The 18,936-nt window shown below is 42.8% G+C and overlaps 1 protein-coding gene across 2 annotated transcripts in view; it reads left to right on the top strand.

The window, feature by feature from the left end:
• Positions 1–5,857: 5,857 nt before the first annotated feature.
• The window catches only part of LOC138966881 (protein patched homolog 1-like), a 78,283-nt gene continuing 65,204 nt past the window's right edge, over positions 5,858–18,936 (top strand). For both annotated transcript variants that reach the window (XM_070339265.1, XM_070339266.1), the window contains exons 1-2: positions 5,858–6,220; positions 8,102–8,294. In XM_070339265.1, coding sequence (XP_070195366.1) covers positions 6,116–6,220; positions 8,102–8,294 — 298 coding nt within the window. In that variant the 5' untranslated portion in view covers positions 5,858–6,115. The remainder of the gene's footprint in view (positions 6,221–8,101; positions 8,295–18,936) is intronic.

Here is an 18,936-nt window from a genome sequence, read left to right on the forward strand (position 1 = left end):
TTTCCTCTGCATGGATTCGCCATACCATGGCCGCTTTAAACGTCATTTTTACATTGATTCGGCATATATAAACATGTTGCAGGAAGAAAGCTGTCGTGACGATTAGTGGTCTAATACTAGGGAAGAAAGAGAGTAAAAGATTGACTGACTGACTATTAGGGTTTAACGTCCTCTTAGACCAACTGGTCTATGTTGGGACAGGTATTGGTAATACGTTGAAGATATGGTGTGATACTTTGATTCGAACAAGCCCGCTGTGGCTGTCTTCTTCGACACACCAGCATTGGGTTTGTCTCGTCAAAGTATCGAAATACGATCATGATAATCGTAGACGAGAGATGACGCACGCGTGTCTTCGTGTTTTCCAAGCCCTGAGACTTTCGCTGTGAACGTGGGATCTTTTTCGTGCGCATGTGTGCACACGGGGGTGTTCGGACACCGAAGAGAGTCTGCACAAAGTTGACTCCAAGAAATAAATCTCTCGCCGAACATGGGGATCGAACCCACGCTGATAGCGACCAACTGGCCACAAAGCCAGCGCGCTACCAACTGAGCTACGTCCCCGCCCTGAGTAAAAGAGAGAAAGAGACACAGAGAGAGCGAGAGCGAGAGAGAGAGAGAGAGAGGGAGAGAGAGAGAGAGAGAGAGAGCGTGTGTGCGCCGTGTGTGTGTGTGTGTGTGTGTGTGTTTGTGTATACATATGTGTGTGTGTGTGTGTGCTGAGGGGTAGGGGGGGGGGGGTGTTGGGTTCCACAAGAACATCAAGTGCCTATGACTTAACCCGGGTGCATGCACGGTGCAAGGAAAAATTGCTTCTAGAGATAAACGATCGCCTTATTTGGGGTATGCAAACAGAGATGTTCCTCCGCAACAAAGCTTTATTGTTGGTCTACGGCCGATCAGACAGTAAAAGACTGGCGTTAGGGGGAGCAGTTCAGCACATGTGTGTGCTTACTTAAAGTTGTGTGTGTGTGTGTGTGTTTGTCTGTGTCTGTGTCTGTTTGTGTGTGTATGTATGTGTGTGTGTGTTTGTGTGTGTGTGTGTTTGTGTGTGTGTGTGTGTGCGTGTGCGAGTGTGTGTGTTTGTGTGTGTGTGTGTGTTTGTTTGTTTGTTTGTGTGTGTGTGTGTGTGTGTATGTGTTGGCCTACTTCTAGGGACTATTTCTACGTTACACTGACACCCGTGTTCCGCGGACCCAAGAATTCAGCGGACATCCGCTGAATTTGTTATGGCTGAATCACGTTCACACAGCCAATCTGGAGACCCCCTCAAAAGGCCCGCCAAAAATCCGACTAAGTTGTCCGCAAAAGTCGTAATTTTCAATCTTCGTGTGTTAACCTTCATACATATCAAGCTTTGGCCTCTCAGCTGTGAAGTGTTGTTAATTGGTTTTTACATCTACTTATTATATAAGTTAAATGAACAATCAGGGCATACTGCTAATTACAAATCTGCTTTACTTTTTCTTCTAAACCGATTAGTAAACGAGTCCTCAAAATTGGGGTCTCTTGGTGCTAGTCCTTGGAAGTGCCTGTAAACAACACTGTGTGTGTGTGTGTGTGTGTGTTTGTGTGTGTGTGTGTTTGTCTGTGCGTATGTCTGTGTCTGTGTTTGTCTGTGCGTATGTTTGTATGTGTGTGTGTGTGTGTGTGTGTGTTAGCAACCATGTGTGTGTGTGTATGTGTGTGTGTGTGTGTGTGTGTTAGCAACCATCCCAGACTGACTGTGAGACTATCAAGGACGGCTCTCGCAAAATCTCGCCAGCAACTGAGATCTTTGCGGACCAGAGCTGAAATGGTCGTCATCATCATAAACAATATCAATCATCATTGATGTAAACAAGTTGCGTGAAGCAATATCAAAACATTAAGTCAATCTGTTGGCCCGAAACTGAAAACTCAGGATAAGTCACCATCAAGACTAGCAAGGCTTGGCTAGCCGAATCCCGAAGAACGAGACGGGTCGAGTCGGTTTCCGCAAGACCTTAAAACATAGGACATATTTTGCATATATATACAGATTTTCTTTAATTTTGCTCACATTTTTAGAGTAAAACATGACATATCTATATATTCTTACACACACACACACACACACATACACACACACACACACACACACACACAAACACACACACACACTCACACACACACACACACACACACACACACACACATTTTCATCACCACCCTATAGTCTCGATTCCCTGTCTATGTTAACACTTTTAGTCAAAACGTGACTAAATCTAACAAAAAGAACAAATAATCATAATGGCATATCATCAAGTTGTTTTGGTTTTAATGATAGCTTTTTCTTCGGTGTTTGCTGTTTGGTGTTCATTCCCAGAGACGTACAGAGAGGCGGCAAACACAGATACAGTCCATTACAATTTAGTCAAATGTGTACAGTTAACAACACCACCCATAACAACAGCAACGAGTTGAAAAAGACCGCCGCTACAATCGATGATGCCGTTTTTCCCGTCAATTCTTGGAGCTTACTGCTACCTTCAATCACACTAAATTTACATAAGCTCCTCCCCCACCTCAAAATGGAATGCCGCCTGAGAGCAATCAGTGATTCAAGAACATGTACCAGTTCCGGCTTTGATTTTTATGTAGCTAAATGAAATCCTCAACTGTGAATGCACCTGTCAGGGTGATAAACTAAAGATCCACAAGACATCACACATACAAATACACGCGAGCACATGCACGCACGCACGCACACATACATATTCACACACGCACGCACACAAACTTCCACTCAATCACACACGCACGCACACACACACACACGAACGCACTGATAAACGCACACGCATTCACACACTAATTAGTCTCAGTCTTTTCCTGTCCTGGCAGTCATACCAATGTCCTTCGTTTTCTTTTCCCAGAGCTAAAGAGAGAGACTGAGAGAGAGGGGATATGGCGGGAGAGAGGGATGGCCAGAGAGAGAGAGAGAGAGAGAGAGAGAGAGAGAGAGAGAGAGAGAGAGAGAGAGAGAGAGAGAATATTTGGTAGAATTAAAGAGTGTGTGTGTGTGTGTGTGTGTGTGATTGTGTGAAGGTACAGTTATACGGCGACCGGTCCCATGTATTGGGCGATCGCCGGTCTCTCTACCTTGGGCCGGTCTGACATCGACAAAGGCTGCAGCTCAATCGGGTTTTCTCTTCTTTTGTGGCTACCACCACCACACTGCCGTGGCTTTCCACGGGGGATAGACCACCCACCAGGAGTTTGGGGGATTGAAGTCTTTGACTGAGTCTGAACTTGAATGTGAGGGTGCGTGCGTGTGCGTGTTATGTGTGTGATGTGTGCTTTTGCTACCGTGCGGTTCTCTCTGGCTTGGTTAGTAGTGGTGGTTGTTTATGTTCAGGTGTGAGCTAGTCAAAGTTTCAAACAAATGGGGTGTGGGAATCGGCGGAATGGGGGGGGGGGGGGGAGGAGAAGAATGAAGGCGTGGGGATAGAAGTGTGTGTGTGCGTGCGTTTGTTTTCAGCCCCGGAGAGAGAGAGAGAGAGAGAGAGAGAGAGAGAGAGAGAGAGAGGTAGAGAGATAGAGAATCTCAATGTATGTGTGTGTGCGCGTGTGTATGCGCGTTTGTGTTTGTGTGTGTGTGTATGCGCGTTTGTTTGTGTGTGTTTGTTTGTGTGTGTGTGTGTGTGTGTGTGTGTGTGTGTGTGTAGGGACAACAAAACCGTTGGTAAAGCGAACGCAAAACTTTGTAATAGTAATTAAAACGTAACATGAGAGAGGGGGCTTGAGAGAGAGAGAGAGAGAGAGAGAGAGAGAGAGAGAGAGAGAGAGAGAGAGAGAGAGAGAGAGAGAGAGAGAGAGAGAGAGAGAGAGAGAGAGAGAGAGAGAGAGAGAGTTAATGATTGTAATGTAACACATTCAACCGCTTCATTCATTCCAAACTATGCCACTCTCCTTCGCTTTATCCTTTCAGAGCGAAACGAGATTGCGGTTCCCGATGGCTCATAGGTAATGTAAACACCGCAGAGGCCGCTTCACCCCACTTCTGTGTGGCTCCTCGTGACTGTGCGCAGATGCGCTTGGTGTAGGCCTATATCTGATTATATCGTTTGGCTTTTTTTTTCCAAGCATTCTTGTAGTGATTTAAAAACTGAGGATTTATGAGTCGAAATAAAGACCAGTTTAAAGTTGTGCCTGTTACACAGTTTTGATGGTGTGCGTGTGTGATACGTGTGTGTGTGTGTGTGTGTGTGTGTGTGTGTGTGTGTGTAAGTGTGTAACTGAGTGTGTGCGTGTCTGCGTGTGTGTGTGTGTGTGGGTGTGTGTGTGTTTGTTTGTTTGTCAGCATGTGTGTATCAGGGTAGGTGTGACAGTACGCGCACAAACAGACAGACAGACAGACAGACCAAATCTTAAAAAAAAGGAAAACAATCCACACAATTTAGAGGATGAAAGTCGCTTGTTCATTTGAATGCTTGTTATTCTCTCAGGTGCTAAATCTTAGTCATGTATTGTATACATGGATGATTGAATTTACCATTGTTTGAGTACCATCCGCCCACGTAGTCTTTGTTCTGATCTCACTCGCAGAAAATAAACCACTGTTTGGTTCCTTTTTATTTCAAAGTAGTGATACTTGAACATTTTGAATTCAAAATTAGGCCTGCAAGAGTGTCAGACGAAACAGATGAAGGTAACCCGCCCACAGCTTTCGTATTTATAAAACCAAGTTTTAAGATAAAAGAAAATGCTCTTGGTTTAAACACAATTTTATTCAATTAGGAAAACCAATTGAAGCATCAAATTCAATCGAACGCTTATATTCCGTTGCCCGATAAAAAGAAGAAAAAACAACCACAAAATACAATACAGAGTAATGTCGGACTGCGAAGCAATTCTAATATAGTATGTAGACGCACTAAAATTCAAATGAGCAAACATTGCACGAAAGCAACCTCATGGTTTCCTTTTGTTTAAAAAACCCTCCAGAACGTTATAAGTTGATGGTAGTATATTATGCGAACACCTTGCACTGATACGAATTACACTGAATATATACACTAATTTTTCATTTGGAACAGTCGATTGTCAGTTTAGCCAAAGCGTTTCGAATGAGCGCCTCTTTAAAAAACCTCCCTGGACGCTGTCAACTAGAGAATGTTAATGACTCGTGAAGGGCATGTCATAAGTGCAATCATCAATTGCAGAAACACCGAGGGAACAACGAGAGACCCCCGCCAGTGTGAAGTGCTGTGAATGGGGGTGGAGCCAAAGAAACCGCTATATGAAAACAAAGTCTGTTGGCTTCCTTCACGCACTTGGCTTCGTAATTGCTTGTCAAGAGACGCTGCTCTACATATTGACTTAATCCCAGGCATCGACAGACTCGCCAGATAAGCACAGGCTCCGTTTCAATTTAAAACTTTTACCTAACTCCCAGAGTTGTTCCGGCTACGGTTTTCCTACTTTTTGTCGTAAAATAATGCAGCTCTTTCGCCAATCCTCAATTACGCCGCCCCCTCGAGCAACTCAGTTATTTCATATTTACACACTTGAGATAAAAAACGAAATCTTCACCCCAGTGACATGAAGATTTCATGAAACTTAACTATGACTAGAAAGAGGATAAAGTTTCAAGCCTTTGATATACATCAGGCCCCGTCGGCGCGGCTGGCCGCCAGCCATGAGATGATTATACAGGGATTCTCTTGCATCTTGGGTGGTCTCTCTACCTGGGTGAGCCGTTGCTAAGCAACTAATGTCGGTCTGGTGTTACACGAGCAGTCCTACCAATAATTGACCAATCAGCGCAGCGATCCTCTACACATCAGTCACAGCGCGGGGCGGAGCTAGTATGCAAATAGGGCACAGGTTCAGATTCAGAACGTACTGTGAGGTTCATGGATTCGGCAGTGCAAGTGCTTGGGTCCCACAAACTACGTGCTTTATGAGTTGTGTGCGATGGAGAGCTGGTCAAATCCAGCTTATAGACCCTCGGAGGTTTGTACATTGTCATGGATCGGTGTGTTGTTGTCGTACTTTGTGAAATACCGGCGATCTCGATGTAGGCCACCATCTTGAGTGAAGCGCAAAGCATCTCACGCTTTCCCCCCCTTTCGTTCGGCAGGGTCTAACGATGACCAGCGCTACACGAAGGGATTTCACCCCAAAGTCCGACCCCGAATTACTGACCAGGACCAGCTGGGTGAATGCTGCAACGGCCTACAGACAAGTGAAACGGGTAGGTACCCAGTTTGGAGCTTACATGCTCAGATTTTACGTGTAACATGTGTGCAGATGTTGTGTAGCGTCCGTACACACAAGGCTTCCGATGCCAAAGCCGAGAGCCGCGTGTTTACTTTAGCTCGGCTCTTGTCACTGATGTATGCCTCTCTAGTAAGTTCCAGGCCCCTCTATCTTACTTCTTATCCTTATTTATACAACTATGTGTGTGTGTGTGTGTCCGTGTGTGTATGTGTGTGTGACAGAAACCACCCAGCTTTCCTTGTCTCTCAATCTTCACCGTGAGGCAAGGTGGAGTATTCAGCAAACTCGCACCACTCCCTGTTGCCAGCATCGTGTGTGGCATCGCGAGTACTAACACACACCCTCTGCTTTGCCAGTACACGATGCCAGCGATAGTACAGTTGTTAGAGTACACGAAATTCAGAGTTCTGATGTGCAGTCAGTATGAATCTGTTGCATTTGTAAACTACAGTTTGGAACATGTAGGCCTACACATAGGAAATTGCATTTCTTGAACTGAAACAAAGCAGAATACATTGTTAATGAACTGCCTGTGGTAAATATTTTAATGTCAAATAGGTGACCATTTTCCAAAAAATTGAACACTGTTTCTGATTGTCATTCTTGTTGAAATGGGTATAACATTTTGTCATTATAAATGGCCCCTGATTAACTAATGATGTGTCACACACATGTGCATTATGTCAATTTCTATGGTTTAACTTGGTTATGCCCATACATGTAAAAATGATGATACGTTACTTAAAACATGGAAAAGTGTTGATGTTGGATGTGTACAGACTTGTTATTAAAGTACTGATTTATGTGTTGCTGAAGTCTGCTCTGTGAAGTTACATTTCTTTTCAGCATTTGGGTGACTTACATAGATGTAAAGAGACAGTGTAATATGTATACACCATTGACATGATTAGCATATTGTGCTAGTTGTATTGAAGAATTCATATGTGTGATACTAATGTTTTCAATTTGCTTTAAAGATTGTCTACTTCAGTTAAAAGTAACTATTCGTTTGGAAGCCATTGCATTTTATATCACATATTTTATGGGATGTGTATTTCTAGACCATGCTGATATGTAATGTTTATACAGTAATATTTCCGGAAATATCCCCAGATAATGATATATATAATATTACTTTAAAGGCATATTAACTCGATGACTATACACGCTAATTGCTTTACCAACAGCTGGAGACATGCTAAATTAAGTTCCCTGCAAAATATTGTGGTCTAGGACCCCTTCAATGTTGAGATATGTTAATTTTCATTTTGATCTGGATCGTCCTATTTATAGATTTGGCAACACATGTAACGTTGATGCAAGGGAGCTAACACCGCGGCTTTGTTGACATCCTCACTTTTTCAGAGGCTAGAACAAGCTGTAATGCATGTATTATGGTCCGCGCATGGTGACATATCGTCATTATATGGTCTTATGGTGCGTTTGACATCGATTATGGGCAAACTACACTTTGTAAACACGGGAGCGCGTACATATGCCTTTAAGACTATGCATGTAGTAAAACTATTTCATCTTATGGAGAATGATTACATTTATGTTCTTACTGTAAGTATCATCCATTGTGAAGATGAATAAATGCTGGCATCGTATATATTGTATATATATATATATATATATATATATATATATATATATGGGATAATGATTTATAGTCATTTTATTAGCTTTTACTTTGTTTTACAATCTGTACCTAGATCATGATATAGTTCAGCAAAATGCTATCTTTAGTTAAACGTTGTTCAGCATTTACTATACTATTTCATATACATTTCTGGTAAGAATACTTTCATATTTTTTGTCTGAACTAAAATGCAGATTTTTGATTATGTTGCAGGGCCGGGCTGATGGGAACACGTGTGCTTTGTGGTTGCGGTTACACTTACAAAGACATCTGTACAGTTTAGGATGCTTTTTACAGTTACATTGTGGGAAAGTGCTGTTCCTTGGATTATTATTCCTCTCCTTGTGTTGTGTCGGATTAAAAACTGCACATATTGAGACCAACGTGGAAGAGCTCTGGGTGGAAGGTGAGTGCAAAACTCTTCCAAGAGGAACTGTCCTGTCTTGTGACTGAAAACTATGACTACTTTTGTTGTTGTTGCAACACCCCCCCCCCTCCTTCTCTCTGAAACTTTTAATTTTTTTGTTCGTACCCTGCCCCTGGTGCTTTTAGTCCTCTCACGTCGCCAGCGAAATCAAACACTAGCCCGCTGTTTACATACTGCTCTTTCTGTCATGTGTTCCTCACCGCCCGCCATCTTGGATCCTGACCTAGTTGAACAAGGAGGAAGGCAGGGCTGAGGAGCCGTGTGTGGTCCCGAAGCCGCTGGCACGCAACGCACAGCCGCATTCAGACTGAAGGAATGTGCTTCTCCCCTTTGCCCCTCTCGCTAGCTTCACTCTCTCACTACACTCCCCCTCCCACAACTCCCCCTCGTCTTCCGATTAGTTCCCTCGCTTTCATTGCTTATTCTCTCTCGCAGTTTTCCCTCCAATGTCCGAGGTCCAACCCTCGGTCAAGCCTCGAACTTATGTCTGTTCTTTCGCGCCTTTCGATCCGAAAAACTCTCGCTGTCCGTGCAATAGCTTATCGATTTTGAGGGGCTGGCCTTAGCGAGGACGGCTCCCTCTACCATTCGCGACCCCACCAGAAGGCTCGGGCTATTTTTAGCTTGAGTAATGGCCATGCTGTTTCTCTTTCTCTCAATCGCACAGTTTCTCTCTCTCTTCTCTCTCTCTCCTCGCTTTGCTTTCGGTTGTATGGGGCTTTTGTCATGACGCGGGGTTCTTTCCCCCCTCTTTTCTTTCTCGCACTTTTCGGTCCTTATTTTCTACCACGAGGGTCTCAAAAGATCGGTCGAACTCGAAGGCCGTCAGAGGGGTTAGGTTTTTAGTAATAATTTGCCAAGCGAGTTTCTGGTCAATTTCTCAGATGAGTTTATTATCTGTATCAGAAGTGTTTATCTGTCTGTCCACTTACAAGTCCGCTTGGTTGCAGTTCACCGTGAAACTGACGTTTTGTTTAGTCATAAAGTACACGTTCCAATAACATACAATTCTTGTTTTGTGATTCAAGGTTTTTAGTAATTTTATCTGACAAAAACTTTTGAAACAAACCATATTGTGGATTTTTTCTGCTTTCGTCATAAATGAATTCAGTTTAGTTGTTCTTTTTTTCTTCCTCATACTTGTACAAAATTGTGTGTCATACTGATCCCTAATTGAAAAGTAGTAAAGGATGTTTGTTTGTTTGTTTAACGCCCAGCCGACCACGAAGGGCCATATCAGGGCGGTGCTGCTTTGACATATAATGTGCGCCACACACAAGACAGAAGTCGCAGCACAGGCTTCATGTCTCACCCAGTCACATTATTCTGACACCGGACCAACTAGATTGCCAATTTTAAAGTCTTAGGTATGACCCGGCCGGGGTTCCAACCCACGACCTCCCGATCACGGGGCGGACGCCTTACCACTAGGCCAACCGTGCCTTTCCTAAATGTATATTCAGATATTTTTGGTGGTTCATAATCATAGACTTTTTTACCACACTCTTTCAGAAATGTCTAGGTTTGTTACAAATTGAAGTGCAATGATGTTCTTGTCTGATGAAAAACATAACAGAAATTGTTTAAAATGTATGCAAATTGTATGCAGTTGGTCTCGTCTTCAAAACAGTCACAGTAACTAAGTAGTGTCAGTTTACATGAACACAATATACCTATATGTATCGCAAAACATAATCAGGAGATTAGCACAAAAATCTTATAACCTAAATCTTTGTGCCAACAGTGTTGGTTGCGGATTTATGTGCGCTGCATACAGCTGGGGTATAAAGAGTGGGTGTGGTGTGTATTGTGCTGAAGTGGGTGGTACATGGGGCGTGTGTGTGTGTGCGTGTGTTGTAATCCGACTTACTGACAGGGTTTATCACTTTTATGTTTTCTTTCAGGCGTCTGTTTGTCTGGTCGTTATCTTTCACAAGTTGTCAAAATTCTCTCATCATCATTCTGTGATTTCATTACTCTACTTGCTTTATACTATTTCAGTCACCTAAATGTATCAAAAAAGGAAAGAGAGCAGCATTGGTTGTGCAATTGTTGGTACTCACGTAGTGGGTTGGAATCATGATATTAAGTACTGATTTTCTCAGATTTTGTTGAGGTCTTAAAAAGGGAGTTTTTCTGTTTCCCCATAATGACCCTTTTTCATGGAAGATAAGACATGGTTTGGGTACAATAGTTTCTGTTGGCACAACACAAAATGTTTTGTTTTAATGGTATCATTAGGCCTAAAAAAAAATAGGTGTGGTTACGGTAACCCGACCTACCCTATTTTTAGGGGCCGACCCTATAACTTTTTATTACATTTGTCAAAAAATATAAAAAAAATTAAATAAAAAACGAGTGCAGAAAACGCAATGAAAGCGAAAGCACTTGAGTCGCACACTTATTTCCCTGTCAAGTAGGTTTAATTTGTACACATTAGAAAAAAAAGTTTAAAAAAAAAAGTGATTGCCTACCTTCCTACCCTATTTTTGGGGGCTATGTTACCTTAACCACACCTTTTTTTTTTGGCCTTAGAAGCTGTGTTTATAATTATTATAAATAATTGACAGCAGTGATGGTTTTATTTGTACACAGTTTTTCTTTCTTTGCCATACTTTGCTGATTTTAAAGAGCGGAGTTGACAGAAGACATTTCTTTAGACAGTTTTGTTCTGTGATACTGCTAGTGATACCTGTGCTTTTTAATTTTAGTTTAAAAAACAAACTAACTTAAAATAATCAAATTGCTTCAACCTTATTCCTGTTCAGTTCTATATATTCTAGCTGTCATAAAAAATTAAAACCTTTAAGTTGGTTGGTTCTTGGTTTTTAACATATTCTTAGTTTTAGCCTATTTGGTTATGCAGACCAATTCAAGTTTTTTTTTCTCAGTTTAAATGGTGGCCACTGTGTTTGAAACTACATTGTATACATTTACATTTTGGTCTATCAGAGTAGCAAAACCTTGAAGAAACATTGCAAGCGTAGAAGACCTACTGTTCGCCTTATATTTACGCAGCTTGTCTATTTTTGCTCTATACATATATCTGTAGCTTTGCTGTTGCTGCTGTTACTGCTGTTGCAGCACATGTGCCGTGCTGTTTGTGTCGCAGGCCTGCTGCGGTTGTTGCCAATGTAATGCAACAGGTCCGCATCCGTACTGGAGCAGCCTAAAAGACATTTCTGGCCGCGATTTTTGTTGTCGCCACGTTCTGAGTCGATTAGCGTGGAATGCCTGGAGCGCATGAATGAGGTACCTCCTTCTGTCTTTCTCTTGAAGTGTGGGTTGAGTACAGCTGTGAATTGTAAGGGGTTTATGGCTGTATTGCAGGTACTTATCCAGAGAGAGAGTTTACGTGTTTGACGTTATAAATTTTTTTGTTTGGTCGATCTTGATATTCCGTGCAAATGGACGATTGTGACAAGCTCATGGCTCTCTCTCTCTCTGTCTCTCTCTCTGTCTCTGTCTCTCTCTCTCTCTCTCTCTCCCTGTGTGTGTGTGTGTAAGAAAGGGAGAGCTTTGGTTAAGTATCTTCAAGTTACGAAGGCCCAAAAGACGATGAGACATCATTCATTGTTGGATAGAGAGCTTGGCGCGCTGACAACAGGTTAAAACACTTTGAGGGATCTAAACAACAAGCACGTAGAGATAGAAGAAAGAAACATGGGACGGTTTAAAGTGAGTCATGCACTGATACAGAACTCACAAAAGTATTGCAATGTGAGGATTAAAATGACATAGACGAATACGATCAGATATTAAGACAAGAGCGACCGAGTGTTATTCTGAAATAATCTCTTAGTGCACAGCGAATTTATCAATGCAAGTCAACCTTTTGATTTTTTTTAAAAAAGCGTTTTTCTTTATTATTAGCTACGACGGTTATGTAGGCAGTAGAGCTTGGACATGACACAGATTTCACAAGGAATTGTTTTGCTTTTTAGTCTTACCTTTAGTGTCCCCCCACCCACAAAGTTGATGTGTCACTGTCAGATTTTTGTTGTTCACATCTTTGACTCTCCACGTGGCACATAAAACTACAAACCAGGTCTGGTTTTGTTGCGAGCCAAACTACAAAACAGCAACAATCAACAAAATACAAATCCAAACTCCACCCCTTCTTTTCCCTTTTCTCTTTCCCCGCGCACAAAAAGAGCTTGCCAAATGTAAAGTGATAGGTTTGGCAAACTTTGTCATGTCTTTCGGTGGAAGGGGAACATTTTTAACGGTGGCTCTTTTTGCTCTGTACTCCGGCGTGTAGCGGTGGAGAGAATGTTTTTAATGCCCTCTTTTTTTTTCATTTTCGTTTTTTTACATCCAGCTTGAGCTAGTGAAAGATGCAACTGTGTCAAGGATCCCGGTTGTTTTAAAGCCCAGCTGTTGTGTCGTCCTGCCGACGGCGCACGCTGCGGTTGCAAATGTGAAAGGGAGAGAATGTGGTTCGTGATGAGTACAGGTGCGTGATGTAATCGGTCCCTTTAATAGTGGAAGGTTTAAAGAAGAACCAACAAAAACAAGTGAGGGCATGTGATGTGAGAAATCCCTCAGGAAGGGAGGTGGGGGGGTGGGGTCGTCGTTTGGGTTAGTTTACTGTTTGGACAAATGCGATAGTGTTTAACTTTATTCCATCCACTGAGGGAAAACTTTTGAACAGCTTTTTCTGTGCTTGTCGTCGTCGAGTACTGTTTTTTTTCTCTTTTAAAGACTCTTTTGCGTGTCTCTTTTGTTTAGTTTTATTTTGTTGATCTTTGCGCAGAGAACAGATTTGAAAGACACTATACTCAGGTAAAGAATTTTGATGGCTTCTATTGCATGACCAATGAAGATTGTTCTTCAAGTATCGTTTTTAGGGCCAACTGTTGGCATTGTTGTTCATCATCGTTATTGACATCGTTTTGTTGTTGTTGTTGTTGTTTTTAGACCAAATCAAGAGCATACGGTTACTGACAGATCTATTTATGATGAAAGATCATAGACACTATAGAAAGGCCGGAGTGTATGGATAGAGTACTTGGAAGACACGAAACTGCAATATTTGTTAAGAACAAGTTGACATCATAATCAGGCTTCTGAGAATGTGAGACAGGACCGTTGGACGCCAAAGAAGATCTCGGGTCTAGAACCTTCAGTAGAATAGATTCATCAGACTTCTCGTTGACAGTCACACTCCCCACGCTGTCGGGTATTGCATCATTACGTGCACTACGATTATTGCCAATGCCAAGGCCAGAAGAAGACGTTACACAGTCTCTATATTCTTCAGTTCCGCGTGTTTACATCCGTTTTCTTCTATTCCCCTATCACTCCCCACCTTCCATCCACCCGCCCTCTTTCTCTTTCTATCTTATAATCCTCTATCGAAAGAGGGAAAATTGGGCACCCCGTGTGCAGTGTTATATATTTTCCACCCACGAGTCATTTTCCCCTTGGCTTGTCAAGGCGAATAGGAAAATCCACTTTTGTGTATGCATTCACCTTGGTTTTTTTCTTTCTCCCTTCCCTCTCCCCCCTCTCACTCTCTCTCTCTCTCTCTCTCTCTTTCGCACACTTTTTTCACTTCTTGCCTTGGCCCATTCATGCAGTGACTGTGGGCTCTTGTGTGACACACTTTCATAAGCGTTGTAGCTCCTCTCAATATCCGCATTATGGTTTCCCCCCATTCAATCACTCCGGGGTTGACAGCTGAAAAGCTGGGGTGGGGGGGGGGCGGTTGAAGGGGGTCATTGGGTACCCCTCCCCCGACCTCCTCCCCCCCTCCCTCTTCATGTCTGCCATCCTTGCCCTCTTTCTTTGAGACATTTTGATGATTCATCAGTAAGCAGCGTAGGAGCTAGAAGCAAAATGGAAGGTGGTTGTTGTTGTTGTTGTGTGATGGTTTTAAATGTACCTTTACTTCCCATTTCAATAATAACAGATTTCTCTGGTTACTATTAGCATTTTTATGGAATAAGAGCATCTCTCCGCTTGGACACATACGATACGGTCAACAAACTGACCGGTGCGTGTTGCATGGAATGAGCGCATCCACCCACTTGGACACATGCTAATTTGATGTATATATATCTATCTATATATATCTATATATACGGCTTGTGTGTGTCTGTCTGTCTTTCTGTCACTTCGCGATGCACGGCCAAAGTTCTCGATGGATCTGCTTCAAATTTGGTGGGCATATTCAGGTAGACCCCGGACACAATCTGGTCGATGAAAATTTTCAACACGTGCTCTCAGTGCGCAGCGCTGAACTGATTTTGGTTTTATGGTTTTTCTGTACATCCATTCCCAGTAACTCTTCCTTATCTTCTCCAGTGTTTTGCGCGTTTATCTCCCTTCCTTCGTGCGCCGGCAAAGCCGGCGTACACCCGGCAAAGCCGGGTATTCGGCTCTACTTCTTCTCGGCGAAGCCGGCTACCCGGCGAAGCGGGTATTCATCTAGTATATCATATAGTCTACAGCCTGAATGGTGCGTGTTACATGCGATAAGAGCATCCCTCCACATCGATACATCATACCAACAGTCTACAACCTGGCCTGTGTGTGACCAGACTGAGAATGTTTCAGGCTGAGTTCATTTCGTAACTGACACAATCTGCAATTGCAAAATTGATTCTGAAAAAAGTAACCGTGCATTTTGCACAGAAATGTCAGGCTGTTAATTTTGGGTATGTGTTTAGGTGGAGGGATGCCCTATCGTATGTAAAGGCCTGGACATATCTTTGGTGCGTTGCAAGCCCCTGGAGCAATTTTTTGATTAGTGCTTTTGTGAACAAGAAACAATTAACAAGTGGCTCTATCCCTTCCCCCCCCCCCCCCTTTCCCCGTCGCGATATAACCTTGAACGGTTGAAAACGACGTTAAACACCAAATAAAGAAAGAAAGATATCTTTGGTGGTTTTCAAGAACCTTTACACTAATTTACACGGGAATGGAGTTTTTCCCCTTTGTTTTTACTGCATTTGCAATCAACCACACACACATACACACTAACACTAACACACACACACACACACACACACCAGTCAAACCTTGTCTCCCACTGTGTTCGACAAACACACCAACACACTGTTATAAACGCACCAGAAACAAGCACTACTCTCCAGCAGTTTTCTCGCACAGTCAGAATGTTCAAGAAACGGAGGTAAGCGAGAGAAAAACAAGGCGAAAGTCGCCAGAGGTAGGTAGTAGCACTGGTTCTGTGGAACAACGTGTGTCGCCGACATCTGCAGAATATTACCCACAGTGAAGGGAGGAACACGAAAGGTCAAATCCCAGACCCACACAAAACTTCACGATTTTTGTGTATGTGCCTGTGTTTTGGTAGTTAAGGAATGAATTCTGTGCTTTGTAAAATCTGGAATTTAACAAATTAAGAATATTTGATACTCGTCTTGCTCGGGTGTTCTTTCGCGCTTGTTTCTGGATTGAGTACACGTAATGTGCGAATAGTTTCGTATTTAGTTTGGAGGGGCAAGACACTACACGCAAATTGAGGATTGGATTATCTCTATCCATTTTTGTTATAATTTCTGGTGCTGGGAGATTTGGTATGCATAACTCTCGCTCACTGTTGTGGCCTGATCGTTTCTTTCCCTTGTTTCTTTGATCTTACAGTTTCGGGACGGTTTTGCCGTTGACCAGTTTGATTTAGATGTTTGGCAAATACATTTTTAGTAACTGAGCACCCAACCATAGCCCTCTTGAAACTGAAATAGATGTAATTGATTACGTATTAGTTCTGTGTCCGTTTGATTACAGTTTTCAATTGTTCCCTGGGATTAAAACGTGCTTGGCTGATATTTAACTCGAGTTGCTGTGTAACTGTTACAACGTCTTCCCCCCCCCCCCCTGATTGTGCGAGTTCATAGCCTGGTGTTTATCTGAACAATCACAAGCGAACACAATCTTTAAGATGTCTTCCTGTAGATTGTGAGATTGGCATCCAGCCCAAGGGGGGTCCCGGCTACACAGATGAGAGGGATAATGCAGTCACATTTTATATTCACGACTAGCAGTGCCGTTTCATGGAGACAGGTTTTCCCACCTGTGTGTGAAACTCATTTCCTCGGGCAATAATAGCTTACCTGTGCGTGTGAATCCGAATCGCAGGATAGGATGAGGGGGGAGGGGGCAATAGGAAATCTTATTACTATTAGGTCTGGAGTTTTGTCTTCTCCTTTTTACCAGTACAATCGCTATGGTCATTGACAAGAGTAAGAATAGCGGGGATGGGGGAAGGAGAGTGAGTTTGTGAGTGTGAATCTGTGAAATCCTATTTATTTCGAGGCCGAGTAATTTAGCTGATTTCTGGCAGGTTTCTGTAGAATAGTCACACTGCGTGTTTGAGCATTTGTGCGGCATCTAAATATTGTCAGTATGATTGGAAAAGGTCATTGACTGAAGAGATTTTCACAGTCAAATTAATCACAGAGATTATGATCTGCTCAGCAAGCCATCTTACTCTTGTTAGGCTTTTCCTACAGGTGTATCTAAAATCTTGTCTTTCCATTTCAAGTGGTGCACGTGCGGGCATGTGTGTGTGTGTGAGACATTGAATGGCTGCTCACATGGGACTCGCTTCTTGAACAAGACATGCTGTTGTCTATACAAAGATTGTTTCCATCGTTCATCCCCCTTATTTTGTTTTCAAACTTGTTTGGTGTTTGTATGTCTTCACTGCGCAGTTCTGAAGCTTATTATTCCATTTTTATGTCGTGGCTTTTGCACGAACAGATTGTTCGACTAGACATCAGCGTAAATGATCTCATCTTGAACAATGAATAATATAGATTACTCAGTCAATTAACCTCTATTGTTGTCTTTTCACGCTAAAACAGATCTTCTATTACTCCCTCTTTCTCCAACCTTGGTCCTGCATTTTACAAATGCAGCCTCGAACGTCCTGTGCAGCACGAGGCCTTCAACACACACACACACGTCTTTTGTAAGAAAACGCTTTCCACTGAGACTGTTTCACTCTACTCCAACGAACCTGAGGCCAGCTTCTTTTTAGAGGCTGTGTAGGCTGGGTTGGCAAAACTTGAGACCACCCAAAGGTTCTCTTTTTTCTTAGTGTCTGCCCTCTTCTTGCTATCGAGCTACGCTGCTGGTTCAGCGTATAGCTTGAAGTGTGTTATCACAGACACACGTGTGTGTGTGTCTTGAGAGAGAGAGAGACAGACAGACAGACTGTGTGTGTGTGTGAGAGAGAGAGAGAGAGAGAGAGAGAGAGAGAGAGAGAGAGAGAGAGTCACTGTGTGTGTGTGTGAGAGAGAGAGAGAGAGACTGTGAGAGAGAGAGAGACTGTGTGAGAGAGAGAGAGAGAGAGAGTCACTGTGTGAGAGAGAGAGAGAGAGAGAGAGAGACTGTGTGAGGGAGAGAGAGAGAGTCACTGTGAGAGAGAGAGAGAGAGAGAGAGAGAGAGAGAGAGAGAGAGAGAGAGAGAGAGAGATTGTGTTTGTACGAGAATGTGCTAGCCTGGTCGTGGTGAATATGTTTATCCCGAGGCTTTGGAGTTGTAAGCAACGATTTGATTGCTTTTGTTTTATGGCTCCAGGGTTTGTGAAAAGAGGGGGCAAGACATTTATTGCAAGACCACCCAGAAATCTGTTCGCTGTTCTCGTCTTCTCTGGGGCGATTTAGTGTGTTCGTCTCAAACTGCCACACAGGCACACACACAGTTGCACGTTGAAAGTGAGTTAGCGTAGTGCGTCACAGTCAATATTGTAATTGAAATCAGTTTTGTGGGGCTGTTTATTTCTCTAGGTCCTAGATGACGTGGGGTGGGGAGGGGGGGGGGGGGCTGCACGTCCTCAAAGGTAACTTACGTATTAGGGACATGTATGTGATGATAGACTATTTCTCTTGTTTTGTAGATGATGTTTTTGTACGTCAGATTATCCCAGTAAGTGCTGTTGCATTGCTGATGTTGTTAGTTTCATTACGCACGTTCAGTTTTGGGGCGCCGGACAAAATTAAAACTTTTGTGGATAGAATTCATGAGCAGAGTTGGTCTTTTAAGTTTTACTAGAACTGGAAGTCTGGAAGTATACGTATGACAACCTACATTCTGGGAATAAGGGAGGGCGGGAAGTGACGCTGCGTGGATTAGTTTGTGATGTAGATGCGTCAAATGTGTGCGTGTGTTTAAAAAAAAGAGAAGTAAACTTGCATCAAATTCACCCCTAGTGGTTTTGTTTGTTTGCTTTTTTAAGAGAAATGTCCAGAACGCAACCGAACTTTGGGGTAGAAGTACCCGAAAAACAACCATGGTTTTTGTTGGAGAGTTGAGTCTTTGTAGAGTGCAAGCACACTGACATTTACGTTTTCTCGTGTCTGGAACCAAATTGTGAGATGCTTTTGTGAGACTATTTTGTGACCATACTCCTGACCTCATATGAATGGAAGACTATTGAGATGCCTTGCTGAGGAAAATGATGATGTCGGTTTGTTTTGAGGTTGTTGAAAGGAAGTGACTTGGACTAGCGTAAATGGACAGGTTTTCGTGGAACTGGTCAATCAATCAATCAATCAATATGAGGCTTATATCGCGCGTATTCCGTGGGTACAGTTCTAAGCGCAGGGATTTTTTGTTTTTGTTTTTGTGCAATTTATATCGCGCACA

The sequence above is a fragment of the Littorina saxatilis genome, linkage group LG5, assembly GCF_037325665.1.
Source record: "Littorina saxatilis isolate snail1 linkage group LG5, US_GU_Lsax_2.0, whole genome shotgun sequence".
Lineage (NCBI taxonomy): Eukaryota > Metazoa > Mollusca > Gastropoda > Littorinimorpha > Littorinidae > Littorina > Littorina saxatilis.